Source organism: Delphinus delphis, chromosome 3, assembly GCF_949987515.2.
Source record: "Delphinus delphis chromosome 3, mDelDel1.2, whole genome shotgun sequence".
Lineage (NCBI taxonomy): Eukaryota > Metazoa > Chordata > Mammalia > Artiodactyla > Delphinidae > Delphinus > Delphinus delphis.
In genome coordinates this window covers 27519999-27545105 of record NC_082685.1, presented here as the reverse complement: position 1 = coordinate 27545105, position 25107 = coordinate 27519999, and the positions used below count along the sequence as shown (strand labels likewise).

General features: G+C 45.1%; 2 protein-coding genes across 2 annotated transcripts in view; one reads left to right on the top strand and one right to left on the bottom strand.

Moving 5' to 3' along the window:
* DOCK2 (dedicator of cytokinesis 2) overlaps positions 1-25107 on the top strand; it is a 408525-nt gene that overhangs the window by 192383 nt on the left and 191035 nt on the right. The window lies entirely within an intron of this gene.
* On the bottom strand, positions 5239-23219 carry INSYN2B (inhibitory synaptic factor family member 2B). The gene is made up of 3 exons (XM_060008409.1): positions 21874-23219; positions 20688-20762; positions 5239-5425 (listed from the first exon to the last, which is right to left on the bottom strand). The coding sequence occupies exons 1-3, from the start codon at positions 23217-23219 to the stop codon at positions 5239-5241; spliced, it is 1608 nt and encodes a 535-aa protein (XP_059864392.1).

Genomic DNA, 25107 nt, shown 5'->3' with positions numbered 1-25107 from the left:
CCAGCTGTGCCGAGGACTTTGGTGGAGGGGTCCTGGTGCCAGGTGAGTGTATAAGAGGGGTATTTGGGATGATCTGGGGCAGCGGTGGTTGTAGTCTTGGAAAGCCTTACTTGGGAAACCCCAGCAGAGCTGGAAACTGGGCAGGGCGGGTGGTGTGGTGGGGACTGTTCCAGGCAGAAGGAAAAGTGTGTACAGACCCTTAAGGGAGTGTTCGCATGGTGGTTCTGAGGAACCCAAGGTGACTCACTGTGACTGTAGAGCAGACAGTGAAAGGGCCTGTGATAGGAACTTCCACAGGAGAGCCAGGTGGGACCTCCTGAGCCATAGTGACAGACCTAGTGTGACTTCCTAAGTTTATCAGGACGCCAGATTGTGACAGCCAGAGTGTGACATGGGTCAGGTCTAAATTCAGCAATGACTGGTTTTGCTGCTACGTGGTGAAAGGGAAGGGCTTGCACATGGGGAGACCAGGTGGGATGCTTCTGTGGAGGCCAGCTGAGAGAAGAAGGGGGTTTGCAACGGGAGGCCGGTAGTGGAGAGGCACACTTACCTGGGAAGCCGGCTTAGCCTGGCAGTGAGAAAACCAGACTCTAGGTGGTTCTTCCCGGGCTGAGGATCCTGGAGGATGCAGGAAGAAATCATATATTTGGGAAACCTCAGGACTAGGGGTGATAGACATGAGCAGTAGGAATTCAGGCTGTAAACTGGTGGAAAGAAAATGGGGATGAAGTTGGGATGAAAGTACCCCAAAGGGGTTATGAGCCTTAAGCCGGTCAAACATGGTTTTCACCAAATGCAAGGAGTGTTGCGTGTGGATTTGTCTTTTAGTTCTTTTTATTGCAAGCTATGCTTGATGGGCATAATGATCACAAAGCATCTATGTTTCTTGGAACTTAAAAAGAGAAATACGCTTTTAGCATCCAGCAATTTGCCTTGAGCTGCTTAAAATGAGAGCCTTTTCAAGTGAAGGCTATATTGAGGCCTCTGATGGGCTAAGAAAGAAACTGTACCTGGAGGTCAGAATGCGTCTCAAGTCTAGTGCCAGTGGTTCCTGGAACTACCCTGGGTGCTGGTGTCTGGTAGACCTTCACACGTTGCACCCACCCACCACATTGCTGCCAGCACTGGCTTCCCACATGATTTCCACGAGCCCTTGGATGCATCATCTATCTAGCCTCTCTTAGTTGCTCACGCTTCAAATGGCAGGGGCCCAGCCCTTGCAGTGTCTTTTACCTCTAGGGTATTTGATTCCACGCGGCAAGAATCCTTCATTCCCCAGAGTGCTGTTCTGTGCTAGACATGCCTGCGTATTCTTGCTCACTGAGGCCTTTGTTACTTATGGATCATTGTCATGGTTTCTAGTCTTAATAAGGCCAGGAAGAGTTCATTCCTTATTAACACCACTCTTTGCCCTGAGAAAACCTCAGGCCTGTTTCTGAAAACCCACTGCAGTCCCATAAAGGCATCGTCCCTCTTCTCCCCCAATTTACTTCAATAAACAAATGAATAAATACACATTTATTGAGCACCTGTTGTGTGCCCTCCGTAATGCTCAAGGTTCTCTCCCACTTAATTGTCAGGCACCCTTGTCAGGGAAGGGTGATGTTCAGCGTTATAAGAAAAGGAATCAGCAGCTCACAGAGGCTAACTTTCCCAAGGTCATCCTGCAAAAAAGAGGGTGGTAGAATAATATTAAACCCAAGCCTTCTGATTCTGGTTTTTCCCACCTAAACTGGTAAACAAACTGGTTTTAGATGGCTAATGGACAGCGCAAGGAAAAAATTAAATCACGTGATGGTAATGTTGTTTTCTTTTCAGTTCTCTCTCAAGCATCCTGATTAGTCAAGTAGAAGATGCATTTGGTGTTAAAGGGGCTTTAGCACGTGTTGAATATTTGCTGATCTGCCATTTTAACAAAGAGAGCTGGTCTCAGGCTCAGCACCGTTAACACTCAACAGGCTCCAGCAAGAATTTTAAAAAATTATTTTGGTTTCATCTTTTATTTTTGGAACATCATACTGGTTTCTCTCATGGTGGTGATAGATATAAAGGAAGAGGATTATGGGGAAAATAATTAAAGAAATTATTCCTCTTTCTAGGAAGAGAATTATGGGAAAAATAATTAAAGAACAATATTGAGTAAGTTACATTTCAGGTATATGAGCATAATAATGATAAAAAGCATGAATATGTATCCGTCTGAATGAAGCTGGGAATTGCATCATTGATTCACAGTGCCTCTCTGGCTCCCAGGACGTGTGGGCCTTGAGGAGATCATTGCCATGCTAAGTTCTGAAGCTGCTCTTTTTTTATTTGTTTCCCTGGGAAACATATAGAAGTGATTATAATGAAAACTCTCCCTGCCATTAGGACCATTGGACATCCTTCTTAGGTTTAACTTTTATAACCCAAACCAACCCAAGCTAGTGATGGAGTCTTAAAACCTAGGAAAAATATGTAAGTTTATTGCAAAAGATAATATCCCATTTAAAACAGTTTAGAAATTTACAAAACCTTACATCAGTACGTAGTCTTTAAGAAGGTGCTCTGTAGATGAGCTGGTATTAATTCCAAGTATAGCGAGTACACATTTTTTTTAACTACAGAGAAAGCAGCTACATAAACGCCTGCAACTTAAGGTGATGTATCAGTCCTTCACCTTTCAATTTTATAAAAGTAACCTTTGCTAAATTAATATCGCTCTGTAAAACCAGATAACTTCAAGTACAGCATTTCTGTAGGATATCACGGTAGATGTCACATAATACTTTACAAAGAAGCAATTTTCGCATGAGTAGGTGAATATAGAGTCTTGGTATATGTATACTTTTTGAAGTTTAACACAGAGATGATCGTTTCTGTTTAGCAGGAATGTGTTTACTGAATCCACTTCCCCCATAACAATTTAAACGTTCAATTTTCAGAAGAGACTTCCTTCCCAGTTTCAGGTTGGTGGCCCAAGCAATGTTGTGTTGTGCTTTGGTATAGAATCATTATAGCCTTGTTTGGTTTTATCTCTAGAAATGTCAACCTTTTCAGACCACTATTTCATCTAACTCAGTTGAGGGTTTATCCCAAGGCCACCCCAACAGAAGTGTATGGCAGCATACACTTCTTAATTATCCAAATGTTGGATTATCCATTTTGTGTGAGTTATCCCAGACATCTCTTCCTCATTGCAGGCTGACTTTGACAAATGATCCTGATCACCTCTGGGTGGCTCTGCCCATTTAATGTTGGCATGTGCACGGACTTTATAAAACAGGTAGAGTAGGTGTTCATATCTCCACTCGGGAATGGACAAACAGGCCTTGGAATAGACTGTTCTGTTGCCTGGGTGTCTTAATTCTGGGAATAGGATTATTTGCATTTTACTGTGCCGCCCAGGAACATAAATTAATTTGAAAATTAGCGGAAGCAAAGCAAATTAAGATGGAAGCGCTCCTACAAGATAAAATTATATGAGATCCCCAATGATTTTGCTTTACTGGATTATCCTCTGTGCCGTTCTTTTCGGTTGTTGGGGTCAACTGAGTGTTGATCGTGTGGATACATACTGAAAAATCTGTGGCTTTTAGCCAATGGTACCATATCTTATTGAAACGTGGCTTAAGTATGACAAGTGTATTTATCTTAATTCTAACTTCACGTTATGTATTCCGGTCTCATTTTGTGGGTTTAAACATTACACTAGAAACAGAACAAGAACATCTTGAATGACATTCCAGGATTTAATAGTGCCAGCCAAGATTCCTTGCCAAATTTCCCTCTTGCTGTCACTGAAATAGCTTTGTGCACTGCAGCGCAGGGACAGGGGAAGGTGAAAGTGTCCGGGTGGTTTGCTCAGTTAGCCTCAATTTGCAGCGGGGAACGTACGTCCCACGTTTACACAGGATGCTGCACTCTGCAAAGACTCTAACTCAGACACCCAGTCTTCAGCAAAGGGGATTATGAAGTGCCTTCCTCACTGAATGCTCGTTGAGTTTAGGATGCCTTTTCTAAGCAGCCTCAATCCAACCACAGGCTGGTAGAGAGTCTAACAAGAAGGACTATGAGCCTTGCCAACCTACCCCTCGTCCCTAAGAGTATGTAGCAGTTACTGAATTACATTACTTTAGCTGTTTGTTCAGCCATGCAAGTTTGACTGGACCCACATGTATGGAGGTCTTGTCAAAAGAATGAGCCAGACTCTAAAAGAATTCAGACTTTGGGAAGGAAAGGCCTTTAATACTAAAATGGAAAAAAATATATCCTCATCCCCAGTTCTGCTGCTTCTTCAATCAGGTGACCATTGCCTGGTCACCAGGAAGGGAGATTGTGTAGATTAATATACTTTGAACTTGTCTACAAGGCTGCTGTAGGGGTGAATGGGCGAGAACCAGTGTTGTGTTTTGTCTTAGTCTTATTTGTGTCTCTGGTAAGATGAAACGGACAGATAGGCTGCTGGATCTCATGATCTTAAATGTTGCAGAGAAATTAACTGTGGAATCTTAAAGTTCAAACCCAAACCAGACCCCATCCATTTGCCAGGCAGTCTCAGGCCTCAGACTGAGAAGCAGGATGATTTAAGGTGGGCCCTGGAGTAGCTACAGCCGTAGGGTAGTCATACCTGCAAGTCCCGTATACCCTGTGGTGAGCTTACTCTGCCACAGACTCTTAAGGTCCACACAGCATGAAATGACAAATCCTTGCTTTGGGATCAAGGGGCTAATTAAAAATGAAGAGGACCCAACCCACAAGGTGATCTTGCGTTCTCATGCCCTGCCCACTTTGGTTGTGCTCATATATGCCAATATCTTAGAAAACTGCCAGTTTGGGTATCTGTTTTTCTCTGGGTATCTGCTTGTAACCCTCCTCTATCTTACTGCTCTGCACAACATTTTTGTTTCTTTCCTTTGGGACGATGAACCCAGGATGGGCAGGAAGTGCTTAGCGTTACAGAGATGTAGGAAAGCGCGATGGGGGACTTGCCCATGGTGGGAATCTAGACTCACAAACCAGGATGTGTGACAGGAAGCTAGGCAAGTGGGCACTCGGGTCCGTGAGGTCCTCAGCGAGCAGTGGCACGCACTCAGGTGAGATGTGGTCATGTGTCCAGTGGCAGGTAATCCAGCCCAAGTTGTTCTGGTTTCACAGGTCGAGTGGCTCATAGCCTGGGGCCTTCGCTAAGAAGTAGAGAAAGCCTGAGGGCAGTGGTTCCCCACCTCGGGAAGGGCAGAGGTGAAGGTCCCCATGAGCTCAGATCCACCAGAAGCATTTCTTCTTCACCTTCTTGGTTTTCCGCCTTAAGTCCTGTTTCTCAGGGACTGAGGGCTCTGCCGGGGACTTTGGTGGGGGAGATGCCTCCGCAACTGGCTCTGCTTCCTCCAGACTCTGTAGAACTTCATGGAACCTGCCTTCCTGCTGCCGGAAGTCATATTCTACACTGAAAAACACAAAGAGGAAGGAAGGAAAGTAAATTCAAATCAGCACATACTGATGTAGCATCACCAAGTGTCCAACTGACATGGAAAAACATGTGCTTTGAGGTCAGGTCCCAGATGCTCAGGTAGCTGCTTGGCTGTGTGACCTTGAGGAGCTTGTGCCACCTCTCTGAAGCTCCAGTTTCTCATTGACTGAATTGGCATCTGTAATGCCTTCCTCTTGGGCATGTTATACTAAGTTTAAACGAAGCACGTAACATGGCAGCCTAATAGTAGATGTCCGGTAAAAACGTCTCCAATCTCTCTCTCACATTTATTTAATGCTCCTAATTGTTCATTCTTTTTACATACATTTTATGCATGAAAACTGCCTCATTATAAAGTACTTAAGTAACACAGAGGATTATGTACTAAAACTAACAACTCAGTTTCCTTATCCATAAAATGCACATAAAAACGGCACCTATCTCAAAGGCTTTCTCTGGAATTAAGATGTATATTAATTGAGAGAATATAAATGAAGTACTTAGAGTGGTTCCTGGCATATAGTAAGCCATCTCAGAAGCCCAGTGACAAGGTACCATTTGGGGACTTTATTAGTCACACGTGGCAATCGTGATCTGCCTTTTTGGTGGCACTTACTCCGATCCTGGGTCTCTGGGAGGTGACATGGGCATAGCAGACCAGGAAAGTGTCCCTTTAATGACAGCTCCTTTCTAGCCCTTGCTGGGTAGAAGGCTTTGGCCAGTCATGCCACATCACAAACCAACATGGGGTCTTTCCTCTTCCGTATGAAACATTTCATTTTCCTCCTTGCTAAACAAGGAGGGACACCGTTTTCGTGACTCTGCATTTCCCCCACTTTCCATACTCCCAAGCTAGCACCTCATCTTTGGGCCTTCTGAGAGTTCTAGTATGAAACCAGGTAACAAACACAACTATAAGCTTAAGAGCCTTCTTCCAGTCATCCTGGCACTGGCAACTCCTCTGTAAGTAAACCTCCTGTGGAAGAAAGTGGACAATTAAGGGTGGAGGGAGCACATACACAGTCTGTAGGGACGTCTGCAGGACTCAGTCTTCCTGGCCCGGCTCTCCAGGTTCTGAGAAGGCTGAGCCAGACTTACCAGATGGGCTGACCCTTCCTGATGCCCACTGGCCTGATTCCCAAGCCCTCAAAGGTCAAGGCGAGCCTGAGCACCCACTGCACGCAGGCCAGAGCTTCTGTTCTCCCCAGCCTCTGACTCTCTAAACGCCTGAGAACCCTGGTCCCCAACAGTGTCATGTTTACCTCACAGACCTGTGTACAGACGATACAATGGAGTCTGTACATTAATGACTCCAAAACACACAAATAAAATAACAAAAAAAGGAATGGAGATTAGGAAATGCCCATTAAAGGAGAGTATTTAAATATGTCTGTATTGAGGAATCCTGTGAAGTAAGCATAGGTGTAAAGCTCTGCAAGACACATCGTTGAGAAGCAAAGCAAAGAGCAAGACATAATATATTAGTAGTAATAACATTAATGATGATAATAGTAGCAGTAATAGGGGCTGAATAACTATGCTTAAGGAGCATCAGGGATGGGTGTCTGATTATTTTGTTTTGTATTTTTGGTATGCTTCCACCAGATTTTCTTCTCTTTGGCTTATATCCTTTTACTTTCTGTGCCCCCGGTCTTCTCCACAGGGACATACTCCTGGCTGGGTGACTTATAATAATGAGTGTAGTAATGCAGGCTATGTTTTTCTAGGCAAAGCTTCACGATTGATTAACTGTGAGATCTTGGCAAAGTCATTTCTCATATTCAAGCCACAGTGTCCTTATCTGCAGAATAAGCATGGTACCTACTCATAGGATCTCAGTGAAGTATAAACAACAGAATGGTACAACACTCAGCTCAGAGCCAGGCACCAACAAACACTGAATGGTATTCAGCTAATCATTCAACAAACTAAATTTACTGAGTATGTCCCATGTTCCAGGCCCTGTGTTAGGTGCTGGGGGCAGAGTGGTAAACAGACAGACAGACAGACACAGAGGTCTGGCACTGAGGACTCACCCAGAGAACTGTTTTTTTCTAATTGGTGTTAGGACATTGTTGTGAGTCTTGACAAACTCAGGTGGTTTGTTGTTGTTTGTTTGAATTAAGAAGTCAGAGAAATATCACATATAAGGAGAAGAAGGAGGCTGTTTTGTGTGTATGTTCATATAATTTGGTAGAGGTATATGGATGAAGAGCTGGAAAGTAGGGGTAGTTGAGATACGTACAAGGCAGATTTTTAAAGCAATTGTTAGTTTAATCATCTGTCTCACACGCTGGTGAGAAAGATCCCCAAAGCAGTATCCACATCTGTCTATCTCACTGTGATGTCCCTGTAGCTGAGCACAGTATCAGGCCTAGAGTAGGATGGATGGTTGGATGCATGGGTGGATGGATGGGTGGATGGATGGATGGATGGATGGATGGATCGTTGGTTGGATGGCTGGATGAATGGTTAGATGGCTGTATGGATGAATGGATGGTTGGATGAATGAATGGATGTTTAGACTGTTGACCAGCTGGATGGATGGATGGATGGATGAAATTTCTGATACCAGAAAGCTGAGGAAATTCCTAGAACGAGTAAGGGGTACCTACTTTCTTTGGCTCCAGCTGATGCTCTAGGATGAAGGTTATTTTTCTGCCTGGTGAAAAGAGGGCAGGGATATTTCAGGAGCTAGGAGAGCTATGAATGTAGATGTTATCTATCTGTGAAATAGTGTAAGAGAGGGTAAGAATCAGAGTTTGCAACTCACTGCTTTAAATTCCTTCCTTAAAGCAATGAGAGTTTGCTGGAGACAACTCTTCCCCGGCCTCTGAATCCATCTCCTTAAATTTCAGTTGGGGAGAGTGAGTTGCAGGTAGTGGTGACAGAAACCCACCCCAGGCTCAGAGACAAATAGGGGTGCAGTGCTGGGCAGTACATCCTGGAAGTGGGAGCCTCAGTGGATACTTCTGTTCACTGATCTGGCAAATCCTAAGCTTTGGCTAGAAGACCTCTAGTAGCTCTTGATATTGGCTAGCATTTACTAAGGACACAGAGCCACTAGTTACCAGCACCAAGAGGCCAGACAGGAGACACGGGTTTGAGCCCTGGTCTGGAACGATCCCATATGCCATGGAGCAACTAAGCCTGTGTGCCACAACTACGAAGCCTGGGCTGTAGAGCCCGTGAGCCACAGCTACTGAGCCCGCGTGCTGCAGCTACTGAAGCCCGGGCGCCTAGAGCCCGTGCTCTGCAATAAGAGAAGCCACCGCAATGAGAAACCCACACCCCGCAACGAAGAGTAGCTCCCGCTCACCGCAACTAGAGAAAGCCTGCGCACAGCAACGAAGACCCAGTGCGGCCAAAAATTAAATAAATAAATTTATTAAAAAAAAAAAAAGAAGGTAAAGTCTGTCTTAGCTCACAATTTAAAGCACATTGTAGACAATACAGAAATGGCTCTCGAATGGAATACTCCTGGGTTTGAACCAAGGCTGTACCACTTACTGGCTGGGTGACCTTGGGTAAGTTGCTTCTCTTTCTGAGACCCAACTGAAAGTGGGGGTTATAAAGCTACTTCAGTGGGTAGTTGTGCAGATGGGACACAATAACGGGAAATGTCCTTATGTAGGATGTGGTCTCTACCCACTCCACTAAGTCTCTTGTCTTCCTATCTTAGAGACTGAATGCCTCACCTCCTCACTCATACCTTCAACTCTTCAGTAATTGTATACCTTGCCAGAAACATCACTTTTCACCTCTCCCCTCCATGTACATTCAGGGAAGAATATGCTCTTTATATTTCTATGGAAACACCACAGGCTTCCATTATAATCACTGGGACTTAGGGAACTCCCCATCCTCTTCTTGCAACTGCCCCCATTGGTCTTGACAATTCAAAGAGCATTGAAGGTGACTTTCTTTTCAAGGCCAGGCAAATAACAGAGTACAGACAAGCATCTGTGCTTTGGAAAGAAATTGATTAATGTTTTTTTAGGCAATTTATTAACATAAAGGAAAATTGTCACTTTTCTTCTTATCCATCCATTTGACAAACTACTGTTCAGTTTGGAAGGGAGGAGAAGGCATATACTTTGTTTTGGTAGCAGCTGCCCTATAAGTGGGCAGGAGGCAGTGCCCTCTCTCATCTGTCTTTCATTTTGAGGCTGGGTCGAGAAGAGGAGATGCCCCTCGACTTCTTAGTTAGCCAACCCACAGCACTTTCAGCAACTTCTTGAAAGAGGGAATAAAATGCCAGCTTGAGAGAATTCAAGCAGACTCTTAGCAGAGGGCTGTTTGCAGATTCTGGGGAATAAATGCCTGCCTTGGGTTTGGTATCAAGGTAGAACACCAGTAACTTTTCCAACCTTCCCTTCTCTCTTTCCTCTTAATCTACCTATCTTCCCACCCTTACCATCTTCTCCATTCATATCCACGTGGATGAAGAGGAGTGCTGAATGCTTAGTTTGTACAGAGCTCTGGCTCACGGTGGGATGGGAGTGGCAAATGGTGGTCAAGAAATCGTTATAATACAGGATTCAGGCCCGGAGCCATTGAGATAGTTTGGAGCATTCAAGGTCTGCAAGGTTGGCCCTCTGAGGACGCAGGAATACCTGACACCTGGTTCAGGAGCGCCCAGTTCACTGTCTGGGGATCCTTAGAGCCTCTCCCAGCCAAGATGTCTGTGCGTGGTGCCACTCTGCATTTAGAAAGTGAGCTGTGTGTAGACCAAGAATGGAAGAGAGCTTTCAGGTTTCCCTCTTGAGGGCATTTCACTCATCTAGCTGACAGATCAATGCTCCAGCCATCATGCTAGGTGAAAAACAGAAGGATGTTTTTCTAGGTAATGGGAAGTAGCGAGAAGCCTAAGTCATGGCTTGTCTGGAAGAAGAAATAGTGAGAAGCAAAAAGTAGATAAATGCGTAAATACATAAGCAAACAACAGAGACAGATTCTGGATGTAGCATCTTGGCTGGGCAAACTGAAGTTGGGTGAGACACACAGAGATAAAAGTTTATATAGAAACAAACAATAGAAACCTCTTACTTTTATATAGCACTTTCAGATTGCAGACACTCCAGATCTGCATTTTCATTTTATCTTCACAATAGCTCAGGAATCTAGGAAGGTTGTTATCTCCGTTCAGCTGACAAGTGAGTTGGTGAAGGGAGTCACACCATAAGTTATGATCAGAATCTCAGCTTGCTTTCCTGACCTCTAGTCCTCTGTTTTTTTCCTAAAAAGGGATCAGATGTTTTAGCCCAGGGCTTGGCTGGTACCAGGGTCTTACTCTAAGAAGAAAGAGATATAACATGAGAGTATCTGGGTCATGTTAGGTGAGGCCATATGGTAATTTAAATGATGAAGAAGAAGGAAGAGGTGGAGAATGACTCTCATTTATGTAATGAAATCTATATTCCGGACACTATACTACAAATTTAGTAATTCTCACGTCTCATGTGATTCTCAGAGCCCCATGAGGTAGATATTATCTTCATTTCACAGGTGAGGAAACTGAGGCAAGGCAAGGGGAGGTTAAATATTCTGCCAAGGGCACACACTAATAAGTGACAGAGTCAAGGTTTGAGCCTAGATTGTCTGGCTCCAAAGCTTGTACACGAAGACACACAGCATCGAAAGAACAGCAGTCTTCAATCTGTGTGAGATCCTGGTCACCAGATGAGCATGGCGGGGGGGAGGGGAGGGGCTGGTGACCAAGGCCTAGTGCATCTAAATGAACTTGCAGCCCGCTGTGGAACCAGACCCAACCTGGGCTGGGCTGCGTGCACGACCCTGCGTGACCCAGCTGACCAGCCCACCCTGCCATAGTGTTTCCAGATTTCAGGGACGTTCTGACGGGGAGGCCGCGTACCAGAGAAGACAGACCCCCCACAGGAGGCAGCTTACTCAAGGTAGTATCTGGGCGGTGCAATTTTGGGTCTGGTGTAGGTTGCTGAGGTCCTCGGGGGCCCTTTGCTCTTCCTTCTCAGCAGGGGGGTCTTGTTCTTTTAAACCGTACCGTTCTTTTAAACCATAAACCGTACACCCCAAGCAGGTTGGCTGAGAAACTAATGATCCATGGCATCTCCCTGAAGACAAAACCACTTCCAAGTCCCTCTCCACCTCTTCATCTCTGTTAGAGTGTTTCTGTGGCCCCTCTTGCCACGGAACTCAGGTGCAACACAGATTCATTGAGCTCCAGAAACTTTTGTTTTAGAATTAGCTGTAAGAATCAATGGAATCAGCACGGGTAGTTTGGTTCCTGTCTACGTGAATAAATCACACCACTTTGGGAAGTGTCTCTGGGGAAGAATCACAGTCTGGGAAAGTAGGAACCTTAGTTAGTGTTTTTCCCCAGTCTGGAAGGGATATTGTTCCTAAAACTTTCTCCTAATGACCAGTTTGCTCATTATTTATAGGGTGCAATTTTAAGCTTCACAACTCACAGCCATTTCCAGCTGGCAAGTACACCCCTTCTTGGGCAACTGTCTGCTGATGAGTCCTCAGAGAATTGCACGTTCTCTTCTAGGCACATAAGTAAGCAGAGCCACGCTGCAGAAACCTCACTGCTGATTGCTGTCTGTGAGGGAGGTCTGCGCTCTGGGTTCTGTGGCTCTGTGTTGAGAATGTCTTCACATTAAGTCCTTAGAAAGAGAAGGTCGTCTCAGAGAACTTTAACACAAATATTCACTGATTGTGCAAGGTCAGAAAGTAAGAGGGAAAGGCACAAGAAGGTCTCCTGAAAGCAGGACTGGTTTAAGCCCTAGCTCTGTTGGATCTTGGACAAGTCACATAGCTTCTCTGAGTCTCAGTTTCCTCATCTGTAAAATGGGAATGATAACCATACCCATATTTTAGGGTTTTGGGGAGTCTGAAAAGAGATGATACGTGTACAGTGTTTAGCAGAATTCCTGGCACAGTGCCTGGTTCAACAAATGGTAATGATTGTTGCGTTAACTTGAGGAATTCTTGCGTTAACAGAGGAATGAAGATTGGGTCATTCTGTGGTCAGCTGTGGCCTCCTGCCAGCAGCCATCCATTTGTTGTTCCTGTGAAATGCTCAACTTTCTTGATTTTATATTTATGGCATGTTTCAGCCTCTTTAGCTATTAATGCATTAAAATAGGTTTCATTTTTATTGCAGATAAATTGCTGATGTTGTAAATCCTACTTCTTTCCACTTACACTCCAGGGAGAAGAAGAAAGGGATAAGCATACTGAGAGAAACAGGGGCTAATGGCAAATATCTTGGGGATCAAACTGTCGAGGCTCAGAGAGGTTTCCACATGTACCCCAAACTTTATGTCTGCTTCCAAAAGAGAGCTTGAGCTATGTTTGGTGGTAGTTGTTTGGGGGATGCTGGGTAGTATTGCCATTAACATTCACGTTCCTGCATTTGAAATGAATGCTGCTCAGTCCATACTACCATGGGATGAGAGCTGCAAAGGCATCTGTGATTACTAGAAAGAACAGACATGCTGTGTGCTTTATAATTACTCCTCACTGTGGAATTCATTGCTGGCCAGAGAGAGGACCGTGGCTGGAAGACGAGGCTCTGACAGTTCACTTGGCTCCGCGCTGGGAGGGCATCTTAAGCAAACGAAAGGAACATACTAAATAATTTACGTGGAAAGTTGGTTGCTGAATTCACAAGCCTGGGTGCATATTGCATTTCTAGTAAAATGCCTTTTTCTCTGGTTAAGTAATAGCTTTAAGTGGCAGGCAAGACTAAGACCCAGTGGCCAAGTGACTTAACCATAGAAGGAGACTCTAGAAGGCTCTCAGCGCCTCTGACTGCATGACCCCAGGTAACTCACGTTGCTTTCCTTGGTTAGACGAAGGCCTGGCTTTTCTCCGACAGGGCACACAGCTGTACAGCTTTGGCCTGTGTTCCAGAGAGACTCCTTATGGGAAGTTCCAGATATTAAAACAATGAGGGGGCGACCCCAAGAACAGGGATGCTGGTCGCCGGGTACAAAAGACGGCACTTGCAGCAAATCTCCTTTTGCATATCCTTAACTTCTTCTCTGTCTTGCTCAGAGGAGTTGTAACAGTGGAGGAATCAATAATGATAAAAAAGCAGTCTATGGTCTGTGGCGTTTGAGGAAATGAGAGGAAAGTGGTGGAGGATTCTGGTGTTCAGCTTCACGCATATTCCCTGGTTCTGGAGCCTGTGGTGACCACACCCTCTCCTGGAGCAGGGTGGGCGGTCCTGGGCAGCACTTTGCATGGCCACCCTGTCAGGTGTTTGTAACTGCTCCTCCAGGACGCACCAGAGGGCAGTTCCTAGCATTTGGGCCCTTGGCCTGGGAGCAGAATTGGGCTCTAACTGGTCTGAACCTTAATTGGAGGAGGAAGCGCAGCAGGGATTGCCATTCCGTTCCTGATCTCAGATGAGGACCAAGGAGCTGGGAAATGTGGGAGGGAGGAGAGGCTACAAATGAATCCCCTAAGTAGTGCATAATGAAAGCCTGTGCGCCCACGTGGACCGGCAGAAGCTCATTTTGTCTTCTCATTGGAAATAGGAGGCATCAAAAATACCCTTAGTCTATGAGGAAGCCCCCCCCCCCCCACCAATCCTCTTCCCTTCCCTTTCTCTTGCCTCCGCTCTCACCTGCACCCCCTAGTTAGGTCTATACCTGACCACCTAACCCTGTAATCGAAGCCAAGCAGAAAGGTAAGTCATCTGTCCAATGATGCGTTTAAAACAAAAGCTACTTTCTGGGTTACTTTATTAGCAAGAGCTTTCTATGTCACAAAAGTTTCTAATAAATTAACCAGAAACCTCCTCCTTTCAAGACCCTAATTTTACCTAGTTGAATGTTTCTCAAGCTTCACTGGGATCAGGCTTTCCCAGGAAACTGGCTGTGCCTGTAGATTCCCATCCTCCACCCCACCCCTCTGATCCAGCAGGTTTGGGGAGTGAAGGCCAGCAACCAGTATTCACAGCCAGGAGACTGATGCAGATGGCCCAGGATCACATTTTGAGAACACTATTTAGGTCCTGCAACTTAAACACAAACCCTCACGATGCCCTTGGATTATGAGAACTCAGCCATACAACATTCTGCTGAGCCCTGATACCCCTCAAGCAGGTCTGTCCTCTGAAGGCAGCATGCTGTAGAATCTGGCCAACAGGAAGGGAGGACTAAGTTCCAATCTCGACATTGCCACTTACTAGTTTCAGAATAATAGTGCAAGTTCCTCTCTCTCTCTCAGTCTCAATTGTCTAATCTGAATAGTGTGCAAGTCCCTGAACCTCAGTTATCTCAGTTATCTGTAAAATGGGAGTATTTTTATCTATCTCACATGGTTGTGGGGATTAGATACGAAAATAAAAGGCATTTATAATGACCAGTAATAATAGACACTCAATAAGTGGTAGCTCTCTTCTTATTTCTTTTCCCTAATCTTCATCCCAACAGATCTCTGTCTTCCCCTAGCTGTCATAGTTGCAAAGATCATCAAAGTCAAGTTAACAGACCTCCAATTAGATGTGAGTAGTTTACGAATTATAAGGGTTTAATCCAGGCGTCTTAGTTTCCTGTTACTACTGAAACAAATTACCACAAATTTAGTGGTTTAAAACAAGACAGATTTTACCCTTAGAGTCCAGAGATCAGAAGTCCTGCAGAACTGTAAATCAGGGTGTCAGCAGAACTGTGTTCCTTCTGGAGGTTCTAGGAGAGAATGTGTCCCTTGCCTTTTCCAGCTTTTAGAGGCTGCCTACCTTCTTTAGCTTGTGACCACATCACTTCTGCCTCTGCTTCTGTTGTCACATCCTCTCTGACTCTGCCTCTCCCGCCTTCATCTTTCCCTTGTAAGGATCCTTATGCTTATGTTAGGCTCACCTGGACAGTCCAGGCTACTTACCTTGTCCTGAGATCCTTAACTTAATCACACCTGCAGTGTCCCTTTTACCAAGTAAAAGGTATTCACAGGGTCCAGGAATTAGAATGTGGGCATCTTTTGTGGGCATTATTCTGCCTACTACACTGGGTTTTGATGCTTTACCAAGAGAACCTGCCAATCTAATGCCTTAATTCCCTCTTCCATAGAGATCATTGGTGCAGTTCAGACACCGTAGAAGGGAGACATTTTAGCCTGGAGGGAGTTTTCAGTTTTCCACAAAGCAAACCGCCTTTCCTACCACAGCCAGTACAGAAGTACTGGGCAATAATGTTGGATGGCCATGATGAACGAGGATCTCAATGTCCTGTGAAATTGCAACAAGCATTCTGAGTCATCGAAGGAAGATTTGATTAGGTTTCATCTTGTAGTGTTCCAGGTGTTTGAAAACTGACAGTCCATGTACTACACATAGTCGTTTGATTTAGTTCCGAAAGATCTTCTGAGGACCTGCTGCACAGAAGCCTTCCTTCCCTAATAAGAACATTTGATTAATTAAGGCCTTCCGTTTCCCCACCCAAGGGTAGGGGCACACACAAATGGTCACACTGACTTGACTTTGGGGCATCTGAATAGCTGTTTTTCATCCCTCCCCTAGTCAGTATAGCCATTCTCTTCCTTGACAAGGTTCTGTTGAGCACCAACTATGTGTTAGACACTGGCCCACGACTTTGAGGTACTAGCCATCAGCTGAAGGAAAGAAACTCAGAAACACTGCGTTACAATGCAATAGGATAAATGGTATAGTCGAGGAATGTGTGTGCCAAGGGGGTCCTTCTTGGGAAGGCATGTAAGGCTATTCAGAGGAACTGACTTTTAAGCTGCAAGACTAGGAGATTTCCAGACAAAGCAGGGCAGAAAAGGCATTTCAGGAAATAAGGAAACTTGCATGAGAAAATGCACAGTATATGAAGCCAGCTGAGTAGTTCCCTGCGGCTGGGGAGAAATAGGAGACCCAGCAGGTAAGAAGGTTAGTATCATGTTCAAAGGGCTTTGAAAAATTAGCTGAAGGAAACAACAGGAACTGGAACAAAATTGTTTAGCAGGGGAGTGACATGATCAGATTCTTCTTTTCAGGTAATTTAGCAATCTGTGCGGAGGATTACTCGGGACAGGGCAAAAGGTACCCATGGCAAAAAGACCAGCTAGCGTTTAAGTGACCAATGATGAGAGCCTTTATGGACCAGAGAGAGAGGGCAGAATCAGTAGCCAGTTTGCTGTGTGTTGTAAAGGAGAGGAGCGAGGCACTATGGGGACTATAGTTTCTTTATGGAACTGTGGTTAACAATGTTGAGCAAAATAAGAAACATAGGAAAAGAATTTTGTGGAGGAAAATAAGAAGTATGTTTTCGTATATGGAGAATTTGAGGTACCTTTGAGATACCAAGATAGAAATGGAAAGATCTGTAGGTAGTGTGTGTATATATATATATATATATATATATATAGAGAGAGAGAGAGAGAGAGAGAGAGAGAGAGAGAGAGAGAGAGGGAACTCATAAAAAAGATAGGGGAAGCTGATGTCACAGAAATTAAAATTAAAATCCATGAGCGCAGTTGAAGTCATGAACAGAGGCTAAGGATGAGAAGAGGAGACAGCCTGTCCAGAGAGACCCCTGAGCAAACAAGTGCTCTTCTGTTGTTCTCTCCTCTCTAGCACCTTTCAAATTTTACATGGCCAGCCTCTCCCTTCACCCTCTGAAAATGGTAAGTTTGCTGTTTGCTCTTTATTTCCATTTTCTAAGAAACACACTTGGATGATAGAAGAAATTTTTTTTTTCTGAGAAAGACTTCCCATTCTTTTTCCTTAAAACATTTGAGGCATTTTACAACTTAAACCAGGCAGATTTTTTTTCCTGGGAGCTACATCCGTAAAATAAATGCATGATTGGTGTAGTCAGAGACCTCCAGAGAGGTTCTGTGGTTATTTTTAGAGTGAACGTGAAGATGAAGTGCAGGCAGATGTGGCTGGAGGAGCAGAGAACGGGGTGAGGGAAGGAGGAGAGATATGGCTTGGAGAGACTTCATGTCCTTGAGAGAGGAAAGGGAGCTGGTTCCTTAAGGCACAGTTTCCAAAACTGCAGTCATTCATTCACCACCTTCATGGTTTTTGTGAAACTCCCCATACCACATGCACAATAATTTTTTTCTCTCTAGACCAATTCACTTTTTAGACTTAAAAACATTTGTACAAAACAGGCAATATACCTTTTGAAAATGGAGACGTGCCTAACAGTGAGTAGGTAGGGGGACTAGTTTTAAAAGTTAAAATCTTCCCATAAAGATTTAGAAATGATTACATTCTGGCTGCGCACTCTTGCTTGCCCATGGCTATGAACATGAAACATGCTCACTCTTGGCAAAGAAGTGTGATAAGTAAGCATTAGAAAGGTTTTGAAGACATTCTAGCACCAAACTCAGATTTTTCCCTCTGGGTAAATCAGAAGAATTGAAATGAATTTGAAAAGAGAACAACCTTCTCACTAGGTAATCCAATGCTATTGAATCTTAGGTACCGCAGGAGGCATGCAGAAACCCTTTGAGTACCTTGTCCTAGGATTAATGCTAAGGAGACGTGAGGAGAGTGTTTGGGGTCTAAACAGCCTGGAACCAGCTTGAGTCATAGAGCCAGTCCCCACACCCTTCCCCTGGAGCCCACAGCAGTCAAAACTGCAAGGAGTTCATTCTTCCTGGTGTACTCATGAGAATACACGGAATCTTTGGGCATCAGTTTTGGTGCTGTTCTCCTTGGTGAGGTAGGATCTATCACAGTGATCCATGGTAAGAAGAATGCCAGTGAGGCTTTGAGGAGCGGGTGGACAGAAGGCTCCTCTTGGAGCAGAGAGAATGAGTCGGATAGAACCAGTGACCCCATGTGTCTTGATGGAAGCGAGTAGCATAGCCATAGGCTTCGGCTGATGGGGCCACTTAGAAAACCTTATGGATTGCTAACTTAGCAGCAACCTCTCCAGAGGAGAAGACCCGGCAGGCAGTCCATCACGCATCCATGTGCTTTATGTTCAGTGACATGCACTCGGTCCATCCGTCATCAGGGGGAGACTGCAGCTTAACAAGGCCCGAGGATGAGTATTTCACATCATTTATTTATTAGTTTGCAAGATCTGACTTTCCAGGATACCACACAGGGTTTGAAGTCATTTGAAATGTTAAAAAAAAAAAAACAAAAAAAAACGACAACTCTCATCTTCCAACTGTTACTGTGATGGAGATGTTGTTCTTATCTCTTTGCTTTCATCAAACTAATTGCCTGTTCCTTCCCAATGGCTTAGATACAACGATATAGATACTGTCTGGGAGAAAAGTCTGGCTTTGAATGGTAATGAGGGATAGATGCATGCAATGGCTGCTTTTCTTGGAAAACTGAAAAGGGATGTGTGGATAAAGGTTTGCCAGCGCATCCAGGGGTAAATTTAGAATGTTTGCTTGAGATATTTGAAGTAAGTACTAGAAAAATGCAAACATTCTCAGACTTGTTGGAAGGTTGTAGTTTAGCCAAATATTACTATTTTAAATTCAGCCTAGAACATCAGAATGTCAGAACTGAAAGGGACCATAGGGACCATCTAGTTAAAGGCCCTCATTCTTCAGATGAGGAAACTCAGAGGCCAGAAACGATTTGCCGAAGGCCAGGGCAAGAAACTCATAGTAGATTGGAAAATAAACATTTGTCCTTTTCTCTTACATAAGCTAAATAAAAAGTCATCTGAAGGTAATAGAAAATACATCATGTGGCTGCTGAAAAAGAGACTTTTCAAAATTTAAATGGAAGTTAGTTAAAAATAATTATTTTTGTTTATGAGGAAAAGTTTTTGTCCTCCCTAACAGTCTAGACATTTAATGATTTTTGTCCTCCTGATGATGAGGAAATTTGCTTAAGATGGGGAATATAAAAAAAGAAGGAGCAAAAGGTAAGCAATTGATGCGACTCCCTAATTTTTCTTTCCAATGCACAAGCCTTTTCCAGAGCCCCCTTTTAAGAGGGGATATTTCATGCCAGGGTAAAGGGCATGTTTTTTTCTGAGAGGTCCTGAAGCTCCTGTTATTGTTATTGTTATTGGTGAAAAAACTTTATGGTCCTTTGGCTTTTAGGTATAAAGTGTTGACAGTTCAGTGAGAAAATGCCCAAGGCCTCACCTAAGGGTAGGGGCCCCCTGACTACCAGGCCCCCATCCCTTGCCAGGATGAAACCTCAGGATTCTGCTGGAAGGAATGAGACATTTTAAAAAGAAGACACAGGCAACCCAGTTGGGCTTCAGTTTGCTGAGGCCCTAGCTGCCTTTCTCATCAGAGAGAGAAAATAATACAGAAAACCAAAGCATACACTTTTGTTCAACAAAGTTAGATTCCATCAACTGAAATGACTGCTTTAGACCACTTTTCCAGTGTGCCACCGAAAGTAGACTTCCAGCTAAAGGGGTGTTGATTTTTCCAGTAATAACAGGAATAAGCTCTTGGATTTGTACAGAAATTTACTGTTACAAAAGGCATTCAGATATATTTTCTCATTTGTTCCTAACGGCAACTCTCAAGAGGGATAATTGTTCCCACTCTACAGATGAGGAAACTGAGCTCCAGACAAGTAAGCAGGCGTAGACTTGGGGATTTTGACTCCAAGTTTAGTGCTCTTCCAACTGTATGCTGTTTCCCTTCTATTACTTATAAAAATTCACTCTATTGCAGCAACCTTACCCCCTGCTGGAAAGAAACAGTGTACTTAGAAACGAACGCACAATGCTTAGCACAGTTCTTGACATATAGTGATTGTTGGCATGTGATAGCTACTGTGGAGGAAGAGGCTGTGTGGTACAACAGTCAAGATCATAGGGCTTGGGATCAGAAGGATCTGGATTTGAGTCCCAAGACTCTGAATATTTGGTTGGAGAGCCCGCCCCCCCCCCACCCCCTGCCCCGTTCTCTGAAAATGCTTTATGGGAGTGGAGCCAAATGGCTGAACTTCTCTGAGGACCTTAACGCCTACCTCACGAGGTATACTGTGAAACGAGACGCAAACGGGCGTGCAGAGCTTAGCAAGGCGCCTGTACTCGGTATTCAGTAAGTGGAGGGATGATATCTCAAGAGGATTTGCTCATAGACCTTGTTGTGAGGAAACAAAGCAATGCCTGCCTTGGAACCAGATGCTAACATTTCATAGTTAAACGCCTTGCTTTTTAAGTCTCAGGTATTCCAAGGCCTCCTGTCTTTGCCCCTCTCTTGAATTTCTGTGCCTAAGAGAGCTTACAAGAATGTCCTGTGGACCCTGCGGCTTCTGTGCTCTCAAGAGCAGGCCTCGGTTGCGGCCAGGTACCTGTATATGATGCACGCCGTGTTCTGGCAGGTCCTGCAGTTGTTGAGATCTTGGCCAGTTCGATAAAAGTTGCGCCTGCAAGACAGAGCATTTACTAGATAAATCTGTGGGCAGAATCCCCCTGGGATGCACGCATTCTACAGACTCATTCCCTGCAGCACAGCATTGCCCCTCTCATGAGGACCAAAGCCTGGCCATTACAGACACAGAGACAAGAAACCCCCGTTAATAGAAGCTCACATTTCTAGAGCGCTTTATAAATGTTTAAGCACTTTGACATACGGGTTTTCTTCATGCTGACAATGACCCTATGAGATGAGCCAGTTATTCTTATCCCCGCATGATAGATGGGGAAACTGAGGGACTTTGCAAATGAGTAGAGGAAGATGATTAAAACTCCAGATCCCTTAGTTCAGTGCATTTCTCTCTGTATCATCACAGTGCTTCTCTCTTACAAGGCAATGTTGATTCTGATCCCTATCAGCAAAGGCCAGTTAATTACTTCCTCCCTCTCCTACCCTTTTGTCGATTAGCTTTGGCCATTCCTTCTTCTCAGTCTTTAGAGAGCACTGTTTCAAGGAAAGAACAACTCACACCTAAACAGAAAACTGCCTTCCCCTCCCCAGACTGATGCTGAGTCATCCAGGAAAGCATTTTGTGACTTTTTTCTCTTTGCAAAATTGTGATCTCATTTCAATTTCCATTTAGCTGGTCCATGATGGACTGGCCCAAGCCTTCAAAGTGGTCAGTGGTGGGAAAGGTCAACAGTAAGCTTAGTGGCCACCTCAAGTCCCTGTGACAAACCCATAAATAACTAAAATACTGTGCAAATGCAGTAACTTGCTTCAAGGATGGGGGTGGGGGAAGCACCTACATGCTAGCATTTTCCCCCATGATTTATCAGCTGGACTCACATCTTAATAAAAATCACTTTTGACTCTGCTGCTTCATGGCCCCCTTTCTGCAGTCTGTTGACATCTGGAAACAAAAACACATCACCGTGGAAATCCACCAAAGCCTACAACCAGGCGAAACCCAGTCAGAACAAAGGGGGACCATTGCTTACAATCTGGGGAAACAACAGAATCTCAGACATTTTGGAGACATCTTACTAACGGAAACCAGTGCTCTCTCTCTGCCCCTATCCTGGCAAGTGGCTTAACCCAATAAAAAAAATCCACCTTACCCTTCTGTGAGAGCTCGAGCTTTCTCCAAGTCTTGAATTACATTCAGAAGGACTTTAATTTTCTCTTGGTTTGAGTGCAGAGATTCCTCCACGGATTGCAGCCTGCCCTGGAGGTCGCAGAACTCACCCTGTGCCAGGTGGATTGGATTAAGTGCACCCATCTCCGTGGTGCCCTGCCGTTCGGTCTCCCTCCTTGGAAGAGAGGATGGGAGGTGATCGCTTTTTGGACAGTTTTGAAACGCTGGGATGTGTGACTGGAAGGGGTTCTTTGCCATCTGCTCCTCACACACAGGGGCAGATTTTGACTCACTGTTAGTTTTGAGTGACTGCAGATCCTGGTGATTGTTACTCGATGAAGCACAATCTGAAGCTCCCCCTGGCTGGGCTGGCTGGCTGTGGGAGCCTGGCGAAGGGGAGCTGTGAGTCTGTGGATGTGAGGGAACACACGTTTCCTTTGACTGAGATGACAATGGGCCAAGGTCTTTGTCATCAGAGTTATCTTTGGGCAAAAGCATTTCAGGTTTAAGTTTCCCTGTGCCGGGCATGTGGTTGGCACCGCTGGTGGCATTTAAGCAGGAGAGGGGTCTTTCTGAATCTGACGGTGGCACTCTTCTCCCATCACCTGGACACATGTCAACCAAAGTGGGTATGGAGTTGCTAATCTCAGCAGACCTGTCTGGGCTGAAAGTGGACTCTCTACCTGCCCAGGTAGGGCTGCGATAAATATCATCTGGAACCTGAATGGCAGCTGTTGCTTTCTCTGAGGCCCTCCATGTCCCTGCTTCCAAGCATATGCTCACAGGCCCATTGCTTTGCACCTTGGACATTCTAGGGAGAAATGGGTGGGACGCCTTGACCCTTTGAGGCCCATCTTCAAGATGCCGAGACAGCCTTAAGTAGGCAAGGTCAGAGGACACAATATCCTGTTCAGAGAGATTGCCGTTCACCTGGATGGCACTTTGGGATGCTGTCTGCATTTCCACCAGGGACTTGCTAGCTGTGAGTCTCTTCCTTTTGAAAACTGGGAAGTGCTTCCTGAGACTGGGGGAGGTTTGGATGGCGATGTGCCGAAAGCCCCCTGCCTTCTGGGACCTGGGGAAGGAGAGTGAGTAGGTGGGGAGGTGATGGTGCCCGGAGGCCTGAGTCTCGCCCATTACAGCCGGGTGCTCAGGAGTTTGGATGTCAACCTCAGCTCGGGCAGGTGGAGTCTTACCGGTGCCATCTTCCTTAAATCGCACCTGCTGAGATTTGCTCCTGCGGTGGTGAGGTTGCTTCGCAAGCTCCACCGACTCTAGACTGTTATGCTTCAGAAGCACAGGCCTCACTTTCATACTTTGCTGGGCCATTGAGCCTCAGTTGAAAGGATTGGGACCATACACTTCTCCTGGGCACATTTCCTTAGGTCTTTGGAGCAGCGTCTAATGACAGCATCTCAGACACAGAGCTCTGCCAGCCGGGATGGAGTGATCCTCTCCTCTGAGTATGGGCAGCTCTGTTGGCCATTCCCAGCCAGTAGGTTTTCTTGGGGGGCTCTCCGTAATGCTTCCCCTGCAGTTAAAATATTATTCCATTGCAGTGGTAATTGCCACTTAGGTAAACAAGGAGTTAGGCTAATCATTAAACCTGATCTACCAGGAGAGCTGGTGGGCTGTTTATCAACGGAGGCTGGCAGGCAGTTCTGATCCTGGAAGAAGCTTGCTGTCTTGAACAAAAAGACAATGAAAGTACCATTTAGGGGATAGCGCCAGACTGCCAACATGTGAATTCCAAAAGAAACCTGCTATGTCTGGAACATACGGCTTCCTTTCTGGGAGCGTCAATTTGCAGTGTAAAGCTACAGGAAACTTAAACATATCTTTCCATTTCATGTAAACAGGCAGAGAAATAAATGACCTGGGGCTTGGCTTCTTTGATGATACATGATGCTCCTAAGGGAACATCCCCATTTACGTCAATCACATATTCTTCCTTTGGGGCCATTGTTTTCTTTCATGCTGTTTCCCTTTTCTTCAGTGAGGGAAACTTATCTGCCTAAATAGCCTCACAAAACCCAGTGGCGTGTGATGGGGACAGGATTGAGGCATCCGAGGGCATTCAGAGGGCAGAGTCCCTGTCGTGGTGTCTTGGCTGAAGTTCACATGTGGGAAAAGTGAGCCACATCTGCAACTTCTGGGTATTTGAGCCAAAACGTTTGTTCGCTTGGCCTCGGGGTCAGGGTCTGGGACCGGCAGCCTTTGCCACCAGGCGGGGAGAGTCTGAAAGGGAAGAGATAACAGATGCAACTGAGAACACAGTTCCTGGGGGCCTGGGTTTCTCTCCGATTTCCAACCTCCCAGCTGAGGGCTTTTGATAGTGGATGGTCTGGGGGTAAGTCAACTTACTACCTTTGTGTCTTTTCCCCTAGTGAGCCAGCCACCTTGTGGCTACAGGGCCTCGGAACAAAATGCCTGTCTGCCTGGATCGCTTCCTCCTTCTACTCCCAGGCATCCCCCAGCCAACTCCTATTCATCCGTGAAGTCCCAGCTTAAACGGCACTTCCTCACGAAGTTTTTCTAACGACTCCTCCCTCACATACACCTCTGATGCTACATCATATCAGGACCGCCATTATACCTTTTCACCACATTCTTCATAACACAAATTGTAGCTGTCCCTAAATAATCATTTGTGTACGTATTTATTTAATGTGTATCTCCCCTGCTACCCTGTAAGCTCCAGGGTGGCAGGAGCTGGAGCCATTTTTTTTTACAGCTTAGGTATTTCCAGTCCTCCTTTAGGCTCACTGTGGTGCTTAATGAGTATTTACTGAAAGAGAGGATGGCTGAGTAAAGCAAAGGAGAGCCTGGGAATGGTGGACGGGGTTCCTAAGGTATCTTGCCAGGGCAACAGGATGGTGGATTCTCTCTGCTCGGACTGAAACTTTTGCTAGAGGACAAGATTTTCCCCTAATGTCTTCATTTCTTAATTGCTTTCTAGGAGATAAATTGTGCATAAAATTCTCCGTGCAGAGTGTACCTTGTAATAATAACAGTTACCATTTATTGAACACTTATCTTTACCGTGCTGTGGGCTTTACTTGCATTAATCATAACAACTCTCGTTTACCAAGTAGTCACCAATGCACCAGGTGCTGTTCTAAGCACTTTCCAAGCCATAACTCATTCATTCCCTGCCCTATAGAGGTGGATACTCTTATTATCCCCATATTACAATTGAATATGCTGAGGCCCAAGG

Coding starts and splice junctions, on each gene's coding strand:
- INSYN2B (XM_060008409.1), bottom strand. CDS start 23,219: ATGGCCCAGCAAAGTATGAAAGTGAGGCCTGTGCTTCTGAAGCATAAC. Junction 20,763..21,873: donor GCTCGAGCTCTCACAGAAGG/GTAAGGTGGATT, acceptor TCTGTCTTGCAG/GCGCAACTTTTATCGAACTG. Junction 5,426..20,687: donor ACGGCGTGCATCATATACAG/GTACCTGGCCGC, acceptor TGTGTTTTTCAG/TGTAGAATATGACTTCCGGC.